The sequence below is a fragment of the Anguilla anguilla genome, chromosome 10 (genome assembly GCF_013347855.1).
Source record: "Anguilla anguilla isolate fAngAng1 chromosome 10, fAngAng1.pri, whole genome shotgun sequence".
Classification (NCBI taxonomy): domain Eukaryota; kingdom Metazoa; phylum Chordata; class Actinopteri; order Anguilliformes; family Anguillidae; genus Anguilla; species Anguilla anguilla.
Genome location: NC_049210.1, coordinates 40,957,210 through 40,974,840, shown reverse-complemented (window position 1 = coordinate 40,974,840; position 17,631 = coordinate 40,957,210). Strand labels below are relative to the sequence as shown.

The 17,631-nt window shown below is 44.4% G+C and overlaps 1 protein-coding gene across 5 annotated transcripts in view; it reads right to left on the bottom strand.

Annotated features, from left to right (window-relative positions):
• Positions 1 to 732: 732 nt before the first annotated feature.
• Positions 733 to 17,631, bottom strand: part of apba1a (amyloid beta (A4) precursor protein-binding, family A, member 1a) — a 64,105-nt gene continuing 47,206 nt past the window's right edge. For 4 of the 5 annotated variants that reach the window (XM_035379648.1, XM_035379647.1, XM_035379649.1 and 1 more), the window contains exons 4-14: positions 16,985 to 17,095; positions 16,121 to 16,160; positions 14,717 to 14,862; positions 11,137 to 11,169; positions 9,847 to 9,933; positions 8,218 to 8,403; positions 6,722 to 6,901; positions 6,153 to 6,365; positions 5,627 to 5,746; positions 3,124 to 3,264; positions 733 to 2,652 (exon numbers count right to left, since the gene is read on the bottom strand). In XM_035379648.1, the coding sequence (XP_035235539.1) occupies positions 2,581 to 2,652; positions 3,124 to 3,264; positions 5,627 to 5,746; positions 6,153 to 6,365; positions 6,722 to 6,901; positions 8,218 to 8,403; positions 9,847 to 9,933; positions 11,137 to 11,169; positions 14,717 to 14,862; positions 16,121 to 16,160; positions 16,985 to 17,095 (1,329 nt within the window). In that variant the 3' untranslated portion in view covers positions 733 to 2,580. The remainder of the gene's footprint in view (positions 2,653 to 3,123; positions 3,265 to 5,626; positions 5,747 to 6,152; positions 6,366 to 6,721; positions 6,902 to 8,217; positions 8,404 to 9,846; positions 9,934 to 11,136; positions 11,170 to 14,716; positions 14,863 to 16,120; positions 16,161 to 16,984; positions 17,096 to 17,631) is intronic. The other variant, XM_035379651.1, reaches the window with a different exon arrangement.

The window sequence follows — 17,631 nt, the reverse complement described above, 5'->3', positions numbered from 1 at the left end:
CGTTTCACATTTAATTTCTAAAATAAAAAAAATGAAATAAAAATACAGCAATCGACAGTAAGGCCAGTATGATCCTCGAGGGATGAAGTCGACGCTCGGAAGCGAGCGATCGGTGATTTGAGGATGGACGTTTTCCGTACGCGGAATGCACGGTGTTCCAGCCAGCGATGAATAGCAGACAAAAGTCTGTAACCGTACGTCGGTCCCAAAGGCCTATTTCAAGACCTTAGAAATGCCAGCACAGTTACCTCTGTAAACATTAGATCTGATCATTTATTTGGGTGGGTGGGGGGGGAGTGGGTAGAAGTGGGAGGTGGATGGGGAGGGGGGAGGGATGGGGGTCAAGAAACAGGTGTATAGCTATGAAGGGACTTTTAATTGTTAGTTTTTGTCCAGCGGTTACATGCCTAAACCCCTTATCCCAGTATTCATCCATTTTTTTTTATCTTACTTGTCCAAATTATTTATTCTAACAAATTGGTTTACAGCCAGCTAATCTGTTATGCTGTGCATGGTGAATGACGTGGACTTGGCTGTGTGTTGACTCTTAGCAAGTTAGCAGCAAGGTCTTGTGTCACTTGTGTTATGAGTCCATTGTAATGAAGATTAGTAGGGGGAGCAAACGGGAAGGATTGTGAAGCCAATCAACAGCAAGGTCCAATTAGGTTGACCAATTAAATTCACCCCCACCCCCCTCCAGTCTATAGAGCATCGGTAGACAATGCATTCCATGTTACTAACCAAAAACATACAATCCTACTGCATGAATGAATACTTTTTTTTAAAGATATTGGATAAAATAGATGTTTTAAAAATGTCAGCAATCTGCAGGAGTTGTCCTGGCCTCTAAAATGTTTTTCAAATAAACAAAAACTTTTAAGTTTTTCAAATAATAGTTTTACCCAGGTTTAGTAAATTCCAGAAAGGGATCATGGAGTAATGTATGGTACATTTATAGCTAGTGCTTACATTCCAGTCATGCAGTAGGGTGTGCATCCACATTACACTGTACTGCAGCTGTGACCCTATATCTCTGGAGAACGGTCACAGCATGATGTACAGCTTCATGCTTCGTCTGTTAGTTTGTTTTGAGCTTCTTCGTTGCTTTGGTCTGAGATTCCCCTTCCCCCTCCCCCTCCAAAAAACGAAATAAATTCACATGAAATCCCCTCCCGCCATTTTTCAAGTTTTCGGGGGAAAAAGGTTCTATTTTCAAGTATTAAAAAGTGGTCAAAACGTGAATGCCCTGAGGAGAAAATGAAAAATTGCAGTATCACCCTTTCATAAATATTGAATATTCAATAAAACTAAGAAAGAAAAAAAAACAGAGGAATGTTATATCTTACATTTTAAAAATATATATTGCACTTAAAGAAAAACTAAATAAAAAAACTAAACTCCCTATCAGTAAGACTTCTCTGCAGGACTGTGCTTTAGGAAAGATGCTACAAAGGTCAGATTTAATTCATTTTTTCCCCAACTTTCAAATTTGTTGCCGAGTCCAAACATAGTTACTGCAAAATGGTAAATTTTTACTTTTCATTTTCGATGCTCTTCCAGAATGCTACCGCGATACGGATGCTTCTTTTATCCGTCCAGGGCTCTCTACAGGCTTGTTCCCACACTGGAGAGAGAGGAGCTGGCAACAGCCTATCACCAGCAGACAGACAGACAGACAGATACCGCTTTGAGTCAGAGCCACTGGTGCTGGGTAAAACCTGACTGACATCAGAGAAAATACTATTTTCCTGCATCATGAGTATACAGAATTATCTGTGATTTAAAAAAAAAAAGAATCCTGTGAATGTTAATTATGAGCCTCAGCTGGAGAAACCAGCCTGTGAAGTCCTTAAAATAGGCCTGCTCTGTTCAACTATTTTGTGGAAAAGTCCCCCCCCCACCCCCCCCAAAAAAAGTGAATTACCTTGGAACATTTGCAGATGTATAATTTTAATCTTGGTCCAGTTTTATGTTGTTTCCCTCTGTGTGTGGGGTGGGGGGTGTTTGGGGGGGGGGGGGCGGGGTGGCAGAAAGACGTGTATCTTAAGGAATGCTTGTTAAATGAAAATGTGAAAGAGTGGGATGGGGGAGGGGGGGTGGAATCTCAGGTGAGCAGACTCCCCCCACACCCCCACCCCCCCCCTTACCCACTGGAACCCGACAGAGGAGGAATGTTCTGTAAATCAGTACAAAGGCCATCAAGATGCCTCTACGTACCAGAGAAGCGCACACGGTTTGTGTGTGTGTGTGTGTGTGTTTGTGTGTGTGTTTTCATGTTAAACATCATACATAAATCAAATATGAGAGACCAAAATCCAAACAAACCAGCAGCCAGTGGATTCCAAATAAAAAATAAAAGGGGAAGAAAATGATAAGGACGCAAGCTCCTTCGGTATGACACAAACACGCACACACACACACACACACACACACACACACACACAGGGTGGGGAAGGAGTGGTGAGCAGCATACATAAATGTACTAATGCACAGGAGAGATTGAGGGGAGGGAGGGTAACACTAGTGGTGGGGGGGGGGGGGCTCAGGGGGTCAAAGGTCACTGGGTTTTTCCAGTCAGTCTCAGATGTAAACTGGCTGCTCCTGGGCTGTCAGTAAGCGGTACATGGCAGCAGGCATCGTCTTCATATGAATCTGGAGGAAGAGAGAAAATGCAATTTACACACACACACACACACACACACACACACAAGCACTACACAATATCAGGAATATCTACTGAACATAATCTGCTCCCTTCTCAAACAGAATCACAGCGTTTTGCTTGGAACTGTTGAGGGGATCACTGTTTGCTGAAAGCTTCCGCGCTTGGGAATACCTAACACGTTTTCCGTCTGAACTCAGCTGCTTTGTTTTGCTTTTCCAGCCAACCAGCTAGGTGTGAGAATAACATACAGGGTGAAAGAATGCTAATAAAAAACTGTTGTGTACAAACATGCATGTCAGGATTATTAAGTGCGCACCACTTCCACGTGGTTGTGTGGGATGAGATGGGTAAATAAAAAGATATTGAAAATAATTTCAAGTAAAGAAAAATGTGGATGGACAAAAAGGGGAGTGGTCTCAGACAGAGGAGGAGGAGCCTAGAGGACGGTGAGTGCCCACCTCTCCTACAGCATTGGACAGGATGTGCACAATCTTCTCGTGGGGCGTGGCCACCACGCTCTGCCCGTTGATCTCGATGATGCGGTGGCCGACGCGCACCCCCCCTCGCTCGGCGATCCCCCCCCTCATAAGGCTGCAGATCTGAAAATGGACAATGGACCCGACATCGCCCTGGTTACCGCGTGCCAAAAGCACCCTGGCCAAGAGATACAGCATGCATTCCATCACCACAGTCCTGAAATGGAGAATACATGACTATATGCGGTCTTATGTACCTTGCAGTTTGCCACTGAAACACTCTCATCATAAATTTCTTTCAAGACACTTCTATTCAATTATTTCACTGTAGTTGTTCAATTAAAATGATTTCCTATCCGTGTGAGTCAAGCAATGACCTTTAGAAAATCTTAGACAAAAGACTATAGTCATATATTTTTCTGTTTTCCACTGAAACAGATTTTTAATCTTAATTTCTCCAAATACATTTATGTTCATTCATTTCACCACAGGTGTCAAATGAGCAAAGGTTTTCTATCCATCGGAATAAAAAAGGGCATTAAAATTTTAAAAAAACTTTTTATACATAAGACCTGCTGCTTTCCATGGGAAAACATTTTTCATCATAAATTTCTTACAAGACATTACTATTCAATTATTTCACCCTGGTTGTTCAATTAAAATGATTTCCTATCCACCTGAATCCAAAAAGGATTTTAACATTTTTATTTATTTTTTGTTGCATTTATTTCACTTTTTAAACACAAGACTATAGTCTTATGTATTTTGCTGTTTTTGATTGAAGCACATTTTTCACCTTAAGTTTCTGTCATGTATTTTACCATGGTTGTACCATTTTCCATTTGCATTATAAATTTCATAAAACACATTTCTATTCATTAATTTCACAATGGTTGTTCAAATAACATGATTTTCTATCCACCTGAATCCAAAAAAGATATTTTTAAAGATGTTTGTATTTATTTCACTTTTTAGACATAAGACTATAGTCTTATGTATTTTGCTGTTTTTGACTGAATCATATTTTTCACCTTAAGTTTCTGTCATGTATTTTACCATGGTTGTTAAATGAACATGATTCTGTCTGAATTTAAAATTTTTAGTTGTTTTTTTTCCACTTTTTGCACATAAGCCTGGTCTGGTCTGGTACCATTTTCCATTTGCATTATAAATTTCATAAAACACATTTCTATTCATTAATTTCACAATGGTTGTTCAAATAACATGATTTTCTATCCACCTGAATCCAAAAAAGATATTTTTAAAGATGTTTGTATTTATTTCACTTTTTAGACATAAGACTATAGTCTTATGTATTTTGCTGTTTTTGACTGAATCATATTTTTCACCTTAAATTTCTTCAAATACATTTCTGTTCATTTATTTCACCATGGTCGTTAAATGAACATAATTTCCTATGCATCAAAATCTTTGATATGGCATTACATTTTTTTTAAACAATTTTTCACTCTGGACATTAGACTGAAAAATTCAAATAATTAAAAATGAAAGCAATCCTTGCACTCACCTTTTTTCAAGGTCTGAAACATAACCCTAACCTTTGTTTTAGCTCGAACACTTCCCCTATTCCAAAACTAACCCAAAGTCAAACCCTCAATTCCCTAATAAGACCTAGAAGTCATTTTAAATATGGAATGGAATGATAGATAATTGAAATATCATAAATAAAACAAAATAAATGCATGGATGCATGTTTGAACAAATTTTTTTATGAAATATGTATTTCAGTCAAAAAGTATCTAAATCTAAATCCATACGGCTACAGTATTCAGCTGAAAAAATAAAAAAATTTGATCAAACACTACCCTTTGCACTGACCATTAACAAAAGCTCCTAAATATAAAACTAATCTTGCCTCAACCCTAACATTTCCCATATTCATAACCCTAACAGTAAAGCTTGCTGCCGAAGCAGACTGTTTATCACTATGGTTATTGCTTGGTTACAACATCCGACCCAGAGAATATGAACCTGTCCAGTGCCTGTTTATCACCATGGTTACTGCATAATTATAGCCTGCTGCCCAGAGAGACTGAATATGAGCAGTATCTCTTCATTGCCACGGTTACCACATTTTCACATTTCATTTTCCCTTCGTCTAACAAGGTAAATAAATGCCTTTTACAGCAATGGCCTGACAGAATCATCCCTGTGAGGTGAGGAATGCAAAGAACTAGCCAATCAGATCCATGCAGGATGATGATGATGTAGCCAGATGTAGGAAGGGTGGTTTATTTTTGTTGGAGTTTTAGCACAAGATTCAGAAACCAATCTTGAGCACCTCTATATATTTTCTGCACTGAAACACCTAGTTGGTAAACTAGGGGTTATGCTCCCAAGCTTGTAACTGGATCTCATTAACCTGGTTCCTTTTGCTGTTGTTCAGAGAAGATGCCTTAAAAAAAAAAAACCCTAATTAGGCAGACTCCACCCTTATTCACAGCATCACCGGAACAATACCCACAATGCCGTTCTGCACGCTGAAGCCCAGCTGATATCTGAGGTCGGGCCTCCGGATGAGGACGGTGGTCACCGGGGGGCACCTCACGATGTTGAGCTTTATCCGGGACTGGGTCTTCAATCCCTACAGGGGCGGAGGAGAAGATGCATCAAACGCCCCCATCAATCATAACTTACACGCAGCGACTTAATGTTCGGCCATTGAAGTGGAACCTATAGGATAACATATTAGCATCATATTATACAGGATAATTCTATTATTACATAATGACTCTAACTATACATACTAATATATTAAGTATTTACAGTTATAATTATGATAATAATAACAGTAACAATTAATATCATTACAATTGTAATCACAAGTATGTTTTTATTAAAAATAATAGTAATAGTAATAACTTGTATAACTATGTACACAGTAATTCCTGATAGTTTAACAAGACTCTCAGGTAAGGATACAAGGCTGTGGAATAGGTGACACTCTGGGGGCGGGGCAGAATGGGGCGGGGCGGGGCAGGGCGGGGCACCTTGATGATGCTCTGGCAGGTAGACAGAGGCAGGCCAACCAGGCTGGTCCCGTTGATGGACATGATCTGGTCTCCGATGTTGAGGCGGCCGGACTTCTCCGCAGGGCCGGCATGCATCATGTTGGCGATGATGACGGTGGGCAGGATGGAGCCCCACCCAGACTCAACGATGACCACGCCCAGAATCTCCCCCTTCTGCTTCTCTATGTACACCTGGTGAGGACACAGAGGAGCACTGAAACACACACCCTGTTCCGCTCTGCTCTTGCTTCTAAAGTTCCCCAGCTGTCTAAGGAACATGGGAAGTCCCAGAGCTGAGTATCTGATTGGTTTATAGTTTTTTTGGTAATATAGAGCTGACTATCTGGTTGGTTTATAGTTTCCTTGGCAATGAAGAGCTGAGTATCTTATTGGTTTATTGTTTATTTGGTAATACAGAGCTGAGTATCTGATTGGTTCATAGTTTCCTTGGAAATAATGAGCTGAGTATCTGGTTGGTTTATAGTTTCTTTGGTAATACAGAGTTGACTATCTGGTTGGTTTATGGTGTCTGGGGTAGCAGGACTCACATCTTTGCAGTTCTCGGACTTGGAGAAGTGGATGAGGTCATCGTTGTACATGTCCTGGGTGTTGAGGAGGTCGCTGTACTCCTTCTGGCTCAGGTCCTCGGGGTTGATCCCATTGGCCCGCAGGAACTCCTGGTAGGCCACGCTGAAGGCCTGGCCAATCGACTGCGCGATCAGCTGAGCCTGGGGGCGGGGCCATGTGATAGAGAGAGGGAGGAAGCGTGAGAGAGGGAGATGGAGAGCAAGAGAGAGGGGAAAAGAGAGAAGTGAAAGAGGGATTGAGATAGCAATAAAGAGGTAAATAGAGAGGGCAGGAAGGTAGGGTGAGCAGAGAGAAGCAAGGGAAAGAGGAGGAAAGAGAGGTAGAGAAATTGAGAGAGGAGAGGGAGAAAGGGGAGAGACGAGAAAGGAAAAGGGAAAAGGGAAGTGATAGCAGGTGAGAAAGAATGGAGAGAGAGGTGAATAAGGTTCATAGAGACATGTAGAGACCAGCAAAGGCCAAGACAAGACAGAGACATTTCAGCACAGTACAAGCTTTCATCTTTTACTGTGAAGTTTTTTTTCACATTAATTAACATATGTACATAACATTTACAAACGCACTTCCATTTTATTGTGAATTATTTTTTTCCCACATAAATTAACATATGTGAAAAAACACCTCCATTTTACTCTGAAGAGTTTATTCAAATAAATTAACACAAATATGTGCAAAAACACTTCCACTTGCTTGTGAACTTTCCTCTGAAAAATCACGTGCTTTTACCTTCCTGTAATTAATTCACAAGTGCATCTTAAATCGACAGACATCTCAGAGGATCGCTGTACTGTGCTTCTCCACAGCTTTCAGAGAGCGTTCAGTGCTCTTCTTCCCTGCTTTAAAACCGCTTTGCATGCAGGGACGGCTGCAGGTAGGCAGGAGGCTCTGCTGGGACTCCTCTGCTTTTCTCGGGACGTCTGCGCTTTCGACGGAACGGAAAAGCGCGTGACGTCTTTTCGGCGCTATCGATCAAACCCCGCGCTTCAGGGACGCTTTACTGTCGTCACGGCGAGAGCTATGGGCGGCTGTCGGCAGCAGTGCATTGTGGGATAAGAGGGAGACGCAGAGACGGAGGCAGGGAGACTGACTCTTACAGAAATAAAAAAAACATCAAGAAGGACCACCTGTCATGAAACATGACAGTTTCGTATGGGGGGCGGAACTGAGGGAGACAGAGGGAGGCAGAGAGAAAGAGAGAGAGGCAGGAGAGACACAGTGAGGGATGGGCATACAAGGATGGAAAAAGGAGAGGAAGGAAATAAATTAGAAAGAAAGAGAGAGAGGGGAGAGACATATAGAGAGACAGAAGGGAAAAGGGAGGGATATGAAATGGAGAGTGGGAGACGAAGTGAGGAGAAAGGTAAAGACAGAGCGAGAGAGAAGGTGAGATGGAAAAGAAGGAAAGAGCGATTGCGAAGGGAGGGAGGGAGAGATGGAGGGAGGGAGGATGGAGACTCACATCCTCGGACTCAAAGACGTGGCAGATCATCTTGTACTGGCGCTTCTCCTCCTGGGCGGGGTCCAGGGCGTCCACGTTCTCCTGCGAGTTGGAGCGGGCCATCCTCCTCCGGGCCATCAGCACCACGATGTTCCCGATGTCCGCGATGTAGGAGATGGTCCTCAGCGGGTGGTCCATCATGGTCTCCTGCCAGGAGAGAGGGAGGGAGGGGCGGAGTCAGGGACAGGGGGCGGAGTCAGGGACAGGGGGTGTGGTCAGGGTGAGGTCAGCAGGAATGGAGCAGTGTCCTGATTGTACATATCCGAAATATGCATTTGCACTTACGATCTCCTTATGTAGTAAATATCTATGTAGTATCAAAGTCATCTGGGTGTGAAAATATGATCCACACTTTCCTACTGCTATAATTAGCAATCAAAATGGAGTATGGAGTGATTCATTTTTGAATTAAAAAAAAAAACTACTACAAAAAGCTCACATATGAGTAATATTTGGTGTAGCTTTTAAACATACTAAGTAAGATGCATAATTGGAGGTTGAATTACATTTTAATTTATCATCTTAAAATAAAAAAGGATAGGAGTATCAAGCACAACACACAACACACATAACAAGTATGTTAATAATTCACATATAATCATATGACATGATGAATGTTTTTTTACAGTCAAATCATGGCCCCTCCATCTTTTTTCTTCAGAGGAGAACTCTTACTGTGATTCAGTCTTTTTTCACAGAATGACAACACGTGTTCAGGTTCAGTGAAACACACTGCTCCTCTGTCTGAGGTATAATGTGTGTGTCTTTAAGCTGTGTGTATGACAGCGCTGCTTCAGGGCGAAGATGAGACTCTCTTCGCTCCACCCTGTGTTTCACCTTGTTAAAGAACCTCCTGCTGTGACAGAGGAATCTTCTCAGTTTTTACGTCCAAACTTTTGGCGGGGGAAAAAAATCTGATCTTATCGGGCCACACGCTGCGACGGCAACTTTGTGCGGGAGGGTTTGTGACAGGGAGAGACGGGAGACTGTGATGTGAACATCAGCAACGTTTAGCTCACAGGCACCAGAACCCACTCTCAAAGGACAGCGTGGAAAAACAGAGCAGTGTGCGTGTGTGTGTGTGCGTGAGTGTGTGTGAGTGTGTGCGTGTGCGTGTGCGTGTGTGTGAGTGTGTGTGTGAGTGTGAAAGTGCACATAAGTGGGTAGTCCTCAGTATCTTTACGTTTGCTCTCAGCACTTGTGTTCAGCATGCTTCATTCAACAACTATCTGTATAATATCTGTGTGTACAGTACCTGTATATATATAATACTTGTATGTTCAGTACCAGTGCGTTCCATAGTTGTATGTCCAGTACCTGTGTGTTCAGTACCTGTATATGCATAATACTTGTATGTTCAGTACCTGTGTGTGTTCCGTATTTGTATGTCCGGTACCTGTGTGTGTTCAGTACCTGTGCATTCTGTAGTTGTATGTCCAGTACCTGTATGTTTTCAGTATGTGTGTGTGTTCAGTACCTGTGTATGTCCAGTACCTGTGTGTTCAGTACCTGTGCATTCTGTAGTTGTATGTCCAGCAGCTGTATGTTTTCAGTACTTGTGTGTGTTCAGTACCTGTGTGTGTTCAGTACCTGTGTGTCAGCGTTCAGCACTCTGATTCGCTGGGTGGAGATGAACAGGTCCACCTCGGTCATGGGCTGGGCCTCTCCCTCAGGAGCCTGTGAACACAGAACGGAGCATGCCGTCAATCAAACCATGAAGGGGTGGAGCCAACGTGCTGACCCCAGACACAGCTCAGAGGTCAGGGGGGTCAGGCGGTCAGAGCCTCAGACGTCCAGGTGAGGACCGGCGGGGCAGTGACATCACTGGTCACACGACAGGTGTGTGCTTTTAACGAGAAGAGGACGAGGGCGTGCCTCCAACAAAAACCATTTTAGCCAAATACTCAGGAGGGTATTTGGCTCCTGAATGAGTCCGATTCAGGAGTCAGAGCACAGAGGCGACCCGCGTGTGAGCAGTGAGCCGCCGCCCCCGCGCGGTTTAATCGCAATCGTGGTGACGGACGCGGTTCAGCCAGGCCAGCCGGGGGAGGGGTGAGTACCGCTTCAGAGGCCAGGGGAAGTCTGCCCTGGCATTTCTGTCCTTAAAAAGGACAACAGCCAGAGCCAGAGAGAGTGGAGAAGAAAAAGGGGGGGAGATGGAGAAAGAAAGGAGAGATAGAAGGAGAGAAAGAGAGGGAGGGAGAAATCGAGAGAGGAGAGAGAGATTGAGAAGGGAGAGATAAAGTGGGAGTGAGAATGGAGACAGAGTGAGAGAGGGGGGGGCATTGTTTTTAAAAAAATAAAAGTGGCAAACTGAAACCAGGAGTGAAGCACAATATAAACACAGGGAGCGAGAGCGGCAGGAAGGAGGAAGCTTCTGGAAGGGCGGAGCACACCAACAACACAAAGCATCACGTCTGCCACGCCATTTTCTGCATCCAGCAATGCCCCCTCGCATCCCCCCCCCCCCACCCCCAAAACACAAACCGCCTGCACCCTGGAGACCCCGCCACATTCACAGCCCAAACCCTTCTCCCCCTCCTCCCCACGTCAGCACTCTTCTTTTCTATTCTCTTCTTTTTTTTCTTACACAAGCTGTAGAATGTGGGACATGAAGCGAGGAATGAAACAGGAAAAGATACGGGCAGAGAAAAAAAAATGGAAATGGTTGACCGTAAAAACAACATAAGTGCTTCTTGTTGATGCTGGATTCAGAAAATGTAATAAAACCAAAGGAAGCAGAGAGAGGGAGCGAGCGAGAGGGAGAGAGGGAGCGAGAGAGAGAGCGAGAGGGAGCGCGGAGCAGCAAAATAACACAAAGGGAGAAGTACAAAAGCAACAGGCAAAAAACATCAAACCGGGAGGCAGGCAGTACTGCACCTTCTTCCTGTTTTTGGCTAATTTCTGGGCCGTCTGCTTAGCATGGAACAAATAAGAGACAGGAGATTGGTTAGAGTAGCACAGGGAACAGGGCTCAGGGCTAAGGTGGGGCCGGGGTGGGGCCCGGTGTGGCTGGGCAGGGGCAGGGTGGAGCAGGGTGGATTTGGGTGTGGTTGGGGCAGGGTTTGAGCTGAGCCAGAGGGGTAGAAATTTTAGGGTGTAGGGAAGTTTAGGGCATTAATACAATTGCTTTGGCCTTTTTTAAAGGGAACTATGGTCCCATTAGTAAAGATTTGTGCACTGTGACTGTGTGTGTTTATGCAGTAGGTGATGATGTTTATGCGTATACGCGGACATTTGGTTCTGGGAGTTCGGGGCATCACAGTCCGCAGCCCTGAGTTTGGAACCCTCCAGAAAAGGGGGAAGCAGGATGTCTTCAGTACAGGGCCTTGCCCCCCCCCCTCCCCCCCACCCCTCCTCCCCACTGAAAAGGTCGGGATCTTGTCTCAGAGACAGCCTTTTCCTGCAGTCGCCATGGACACCACCGTCTCTGCACGCGCAAACCCCCTCAGCACCTCCAGCATGCCTCAGCAGACTCATTTAGTAGTTGCATTTACCGACATTTACCAAACCTTCATTGCCAGCTCAATAATATAGCCCCCCCAACCTGGCACCTTCTCATTTCAATTACTGGCTTCAGGTCAGATTGGCACAAGTCTCCAACAACGGAAGCAAAAAGCAGAGAGAGTTCACAATTTGCAAGCTTTTTACTTCACTCTTTGTTTTGTTCCCATTTTGTCCACCAGGGGGCCCACGTGCTTTTTGAAAACAAAAAAAATAATTAAAATAAAATTAATTTCGGCTTTCCGTTTTGATGAGTGAGTCAAGGTTTGTTTAATTATCTGCTGGAGCAAGTTTCATTCTGGTGGAAATACAAAGAAATGTTCTAATCAGACACAGAAAAATTATTTCAGCTGTTGCCAATAGATTGACGTCCCTGAATGCAAAATGATTCCACAACAGAATGATTCTATTAAATAATTTTTTTTTGCCAAAATTATGTTTCTCATTGGACCTGTTCAATCACTAACCACCCTATGAAGAGTATTACAGTTTGCAGTACATACTGTCAAAATATTTATTGTGCTTGACAAATTTGAAATATTTTTTCAAGTTACAATTTACAAGTTTATTTATTTATTTTCATTGTATATATGAAAAGAAAGAAGTAAAATTTCAGCAGCACAATGTTGGATTTGAATCTTTTTTGCCTGGTGTCTCAATGCCAACTACATAAAATGAATAGAAACGCAATAACAAAATTAACAAAATTGTGTATGGCCCTTACAGCATATGCGACCATGTGACCAAAAATACAATAAAACAAACAAATCAACAAACAGCAATTTTGGAAGTTTGGCTGCATTTTTTACTCAGGATAAAAAATGCTGAGTCACAGGCTGTGGACTGGAGGTATGACGACGAATGCACCAGGAAAATGACAGGAAGAACCTGGGTCATGTGACAGGAAGTGAGGGGGTGAGGAAAGCAGGAAAATTCTCAAAACTTGTGTGATCTACGTGTAGCCAGAATTTTGAAGAAATCAGTTGCGTTTAACATATCTCCAGCAAATGCTGAGCACAGTTTTTCTGACCGTGCTGTTTTAATGGAGAAATGTATTCCATATTTATCAAATAATGAATCACAAGTGGAGACTGAACACTGATTATACATTTTTAATAGCTTCTCATTACACCCTAGAAACCCAGAAACTGTTATTAATTATTTGCTTGCATGCTGTCCAAGCTAATCTAGAGTGACTCATTCACTTTAATAAATGATACATATACTCCTTTAATTAACCATTAATAAGACTGGCCCCTTGCTGAAGCCCTTCAGGTTAAGAGTCTTGATCAAGAGCACTACAACGATATCCCGCACTCTGGGATTCAAACCCTCAACCTCCAGTTAACAAATCATGTTCTCCAGACTTCATGTTTTCCAAATCTACTGAATTCTATAATATTTTAGAAAAATCATAAATTTTATTTAATTGCTTCTTATTCAAAAAAAAGAAGAAATTCTCGCAATTGCTGGTTTATATTTCATAATTTCAGTTTTTTTCTTTATCTGAACAAATTTTAAATGACTACTGTCAGAGCTTTTGGGTAATAATTTTCTCGTATTGGTAGTGCAGTTAAAGACTTTAGTGCACTTTTCATTCAGCAGATCCGAATCATAATCTGTGGGTCCACAAAGGAAAAAAAACAAGAGACACGCAAAAACAATGACTGTTCACAGTGACAACAGGTCCATTCAGAGCAGCATGACAGCACGTTCTAGAAACGTGACCAGATGAGGTCATATTCATATTCATATTCATATGTGAGATATGACTGCTTTATGAGTCCTAAATCCTAATAAACATAGTAGTAAGCTAATCTAAATACTAGTAACTATAGTACTCTATTATTGTCTACTATGTATCAGCAGTGTAGCGTAGGATAGGCTGTGTCGCAAAAACAGTGGAGGGCATCCCTCTCCCCAGCGACTTTCTCCAACTGCAACTCCTCCTGGGGGATCCCGAGGTGAACCCAGGCCAGCTGGAGGACATAATCTCTCCAGCGTGTCCTCGGCCTGCCCCTGGGGCTCCTCCCTGGGGCTCCTCCCCGGGGCTCCTCCCTGGGGCTCCTCCCCGGGGCTCCTCCCTGGGGCTCCTCCCCGGGGCTCCTCCCCGGGGCTCCTCCCTGGGGCAGACCCACACACTGAACCAGCTCGACTCAAAGCCAAGAACGCGAACGCAGCTCTCGCTCCGAGTACACGGGGGGACTGAACGGCTCGCAGCTGCGGCCCCGGCACCCCATAATCCCGCAGCACCTCCCACGAGAAACCCCGAGGACCCCCGTCATACGCCATCTCCAAACCCACAAAACACATGCAGGCTGGATAAGCAAATTCCCTCGCCCCCTCAAATATCCGCGAGAGGGCAAAATAGCTGGTCTGCTGTTCAGCAGCCTGGACGAAACCTCCTGAATCTGAGGTTTGCCTATCCCTGTACCCTCCTTTCCAGCACACTTGGCATTGACTTTCCCAGGGAGGCTGAGAAGGGTGATTCCCCGATAACTGGAACACACGCATGCATGTAGTGCATCATGATGAAAGCCTCAGGCTGCCAACTTCACACAGGCCCTCCCCATACCCAGATGGCCCTGATGAATTACTGCATAATTACACAAGGCTGGGTGTTCTCTTCCTTGCTGTGCGTATTTGTACCTTTATGCAAAACTTATACAGGAAACAGAAACTCTCAGGAAACAGGAATAGGACCATGTTCATTTCAATTTAAAAAGTCCAGATTAAACTCATCACGCAACACGATCTTTAAGATGTGTTGTGGCAAAGGTAGAGGGTAGAGAAGGCTGTCTTATCTTACAGCATCTTTGACCATCCTCTATGGAGATCTGTGTGTAGGTGGGGGTGGGGCAGTACGTCTAAAAGGAAGAGGAAGTGGAAGTGAACCACAGAAAACAAGTGTTGATGGGAAACAGGAAGTTGGCCCCGCCCAGGGGCGTGTCCTCACCTTGATCCGGCTCACGGCTTCCTGAGCCTGCATCATGCGCACGTTCTTGGACGGGGTTTTGTCCGACAGAAGCTGGGTGGAGCCCAGGTAGTTGGCGGCGAATATGATGCCATCGATGAGGTCCTCTGGGTCGCAAGGTCCAGGAACTGTAGCACACCAGGGTGCAATTTCAGAAGCAAACCAGCAGGGGTGACAGAGAGCAAGAAGCAAAATAAACCTGGTCAGAGATGATTCAGGAGTGGTCTCAGTTCTGAGTCTGGATTTCACAACAACGTATGACCTTAATTATTTAAGTAACACAGTCATTTTTTATTGATAACATATATTGATAAGGTAATAAACGACAGCTTAAGACTAAATAAGGCATGTGTTACTATGGCCTTTGTGTGAATTTTAAAAAAATGTTAATTAAAAAATACTATGTTCATTTCTGTGATTTAGCGAATTACCTTCAAACAATCTAACAAATGAAAAAACAAGAAGAAAGTATATTGTTTTATTGAGAAGCTCAAGCACAGGCTGCATGGTTTACTAAGGTGGTCACCAAGATGGAGGCCATTTTATGGACATGGCAAGCTGCAGGGATCAAAGGAGATATCATATTTCAGGAGATTTATACCACCTACTGAGAACTAATGGCTTTCTGCTGGTGTGATGAAGGGCATCTTGTAGTGTGTGTGTGTGTATGGGTGTATCTTTTGCATGTTTATTTCTCATTTGTGAAAGGTCAAAAGCACAGCCTCACCCTGCAGGAGGGGCGTGGGGGTGCGTGTGAAAATGGCCCATGCTGTTCGGGGGGAGGGGGTTTGGTTTGCGATGGCGGGGGGGGGGGGGGGGGGGGGGTGTGTGTGTGCCCCCCCCTCCCATATCCTGTAATGTCACCTCCAGCCCAGAGGTCAGGGATCAGCGGTCACGCTGGCGGACAGAACAATCCTGCTGAGAATCTATTATCGCCAAACCCGCACCCGAGGCCAAGCGGCGAGGGGGGGGGGGGGGGGTTGGGGGGGGGCTACAGGACCCACTAGTCCTGGGAATGACATTTATGCACCTTGATACCTGGATGTAGGTCAGCAGCTCGAGGGAAGGTCCTTTTCACATATACCTCATGTTGGGCCATTTCCTCTCACACACAGGTATAATAATAATAATAATAATAATAATAATAATAATAATACTCCCAGTTTCTCTCACGCTCTTAGAGAGTTCAGAGGGGCCTGCATGTGCTGCTGCTATGAGTCTCAGAGGGAGTTCTGATCCGTTATTTTAGAGGGCGAACAGTGCAGAGGGCGAACAGTCCAGAATGTGCCCGTTATGGAGCGATAATATTTCACAGCTGAACCCCCCCCCCCTGCCCCCCCCGCCCCCTTCACTCCAACTAATCCGCCCCATCGAGTAAAAACTCACCTTCAACATAGGTCGGGAAGGAGGCCAAACTCCTCCTGGGCTGGAAGATAAACCAGAGACCAGTTACTCACACACATACACACACACACACACACGCACACGCACATGCACACATACAAACACACGCACACGAAAACAGACAAACATGCAAAAACACACACATACACACGCAAACATACATTTACACACTCACACGTGTGCACACAAACACACACACACACACACACACACACACACACAAAGCTCAAGGTAGATGCTAGGCTTTAATTAGTCTGTCATCAGTTCATTAATTGGGGGGTTAGCAGAAGGCCTGATCGCCAGTGAAACAGGAAACAGGCTCTGAGGTGTTCACATGGATTATAGAAGTCCTTGAATAATTCACAACACAGGCATGGCCCTGCTGCAGGGACAGGTGGTAGCAGTGCAGTAACATCTACTCCACCGCACCAGCTCAATTACACAGCATTAACCCCTAATTCACGGCATTAACCTCAGATTCACTACATTAAGCCCTTATTCACTGCACTAACATCTAATTCACTGCATTAACCCCTTATTCACTGCATTAACCCCTTATTCACTGCATTAACCTCAGATTCACTGCATTAACCTCTAATTCACTGCATTAACCCCCTAATTCACTGCATTAATCCTTAATTCACTGGATTAACACCTATTTGACTGTGCTAGCCTATGTTTCCTTGAACTAGCCGGTGTTTCTGTGTGCTAGCTTGTGCTTCTCTGTGCTATCCTGTGTTTCTCTGTGCTAGCCGGTGTTTCTGTGTGCTAGCCTGTGCTTCTCTGTGCTAGCCTGTGTTCCTCTGTGCTAGCCTGTGCTAGCCCTCCTGTCCGGTCCATGCTCACCTCCTTGCTGGCTGGGGAAGGGGACTCAAAGCTGTCACTGCTCTCATGCAGGGTTGGGTGTTGCCCGGAAGACTCCGCCCCCTGTGGAGAGGTGGAGCCTGAGCCAGGAGACTGAGAGAGAGAGAGAGAGAGAGAGAGAGAGGAGGGAGGTGAGAAAAGGCAATTGTAAGTAAGACACAGGGTTTACAAATCTGGTAAAACAGAGATCCAGGGGTACAGAGAGCCAGGGAGTCTACCGGAGAAAGAAGCTGATTCTGAGGGCAGAACTGGCCATAGTGACACTGACCACATCATAATTACGCATTAACACATCACTGAACACGGGCCACAACCTGAACACGGCAATTCCATCACCGATATGAAGGTAACTAGCAGTGATCTCAAACTCCAGACCTGGATGCTCGCAGTGTCTGTGGGCAGTTTTTCGGAACTTAAACTCTTTTTTAAAGTCGCTGACTGGCGTAACGGTCTGGTTTCCAAGGCCTCAAGCTCTGATCGAACAGAAACCAAAATAGAAACCTGTAGGCACCGCAGCCTACCAGGATTGGAGCTAGAGAAGACCCGTGGGTTAGAGGAAGATGAGCTCTTCATCACATTCCTGACCAGATCGATGATGACTCATGCTTGTTGCTGACCAGGAGGGAGAG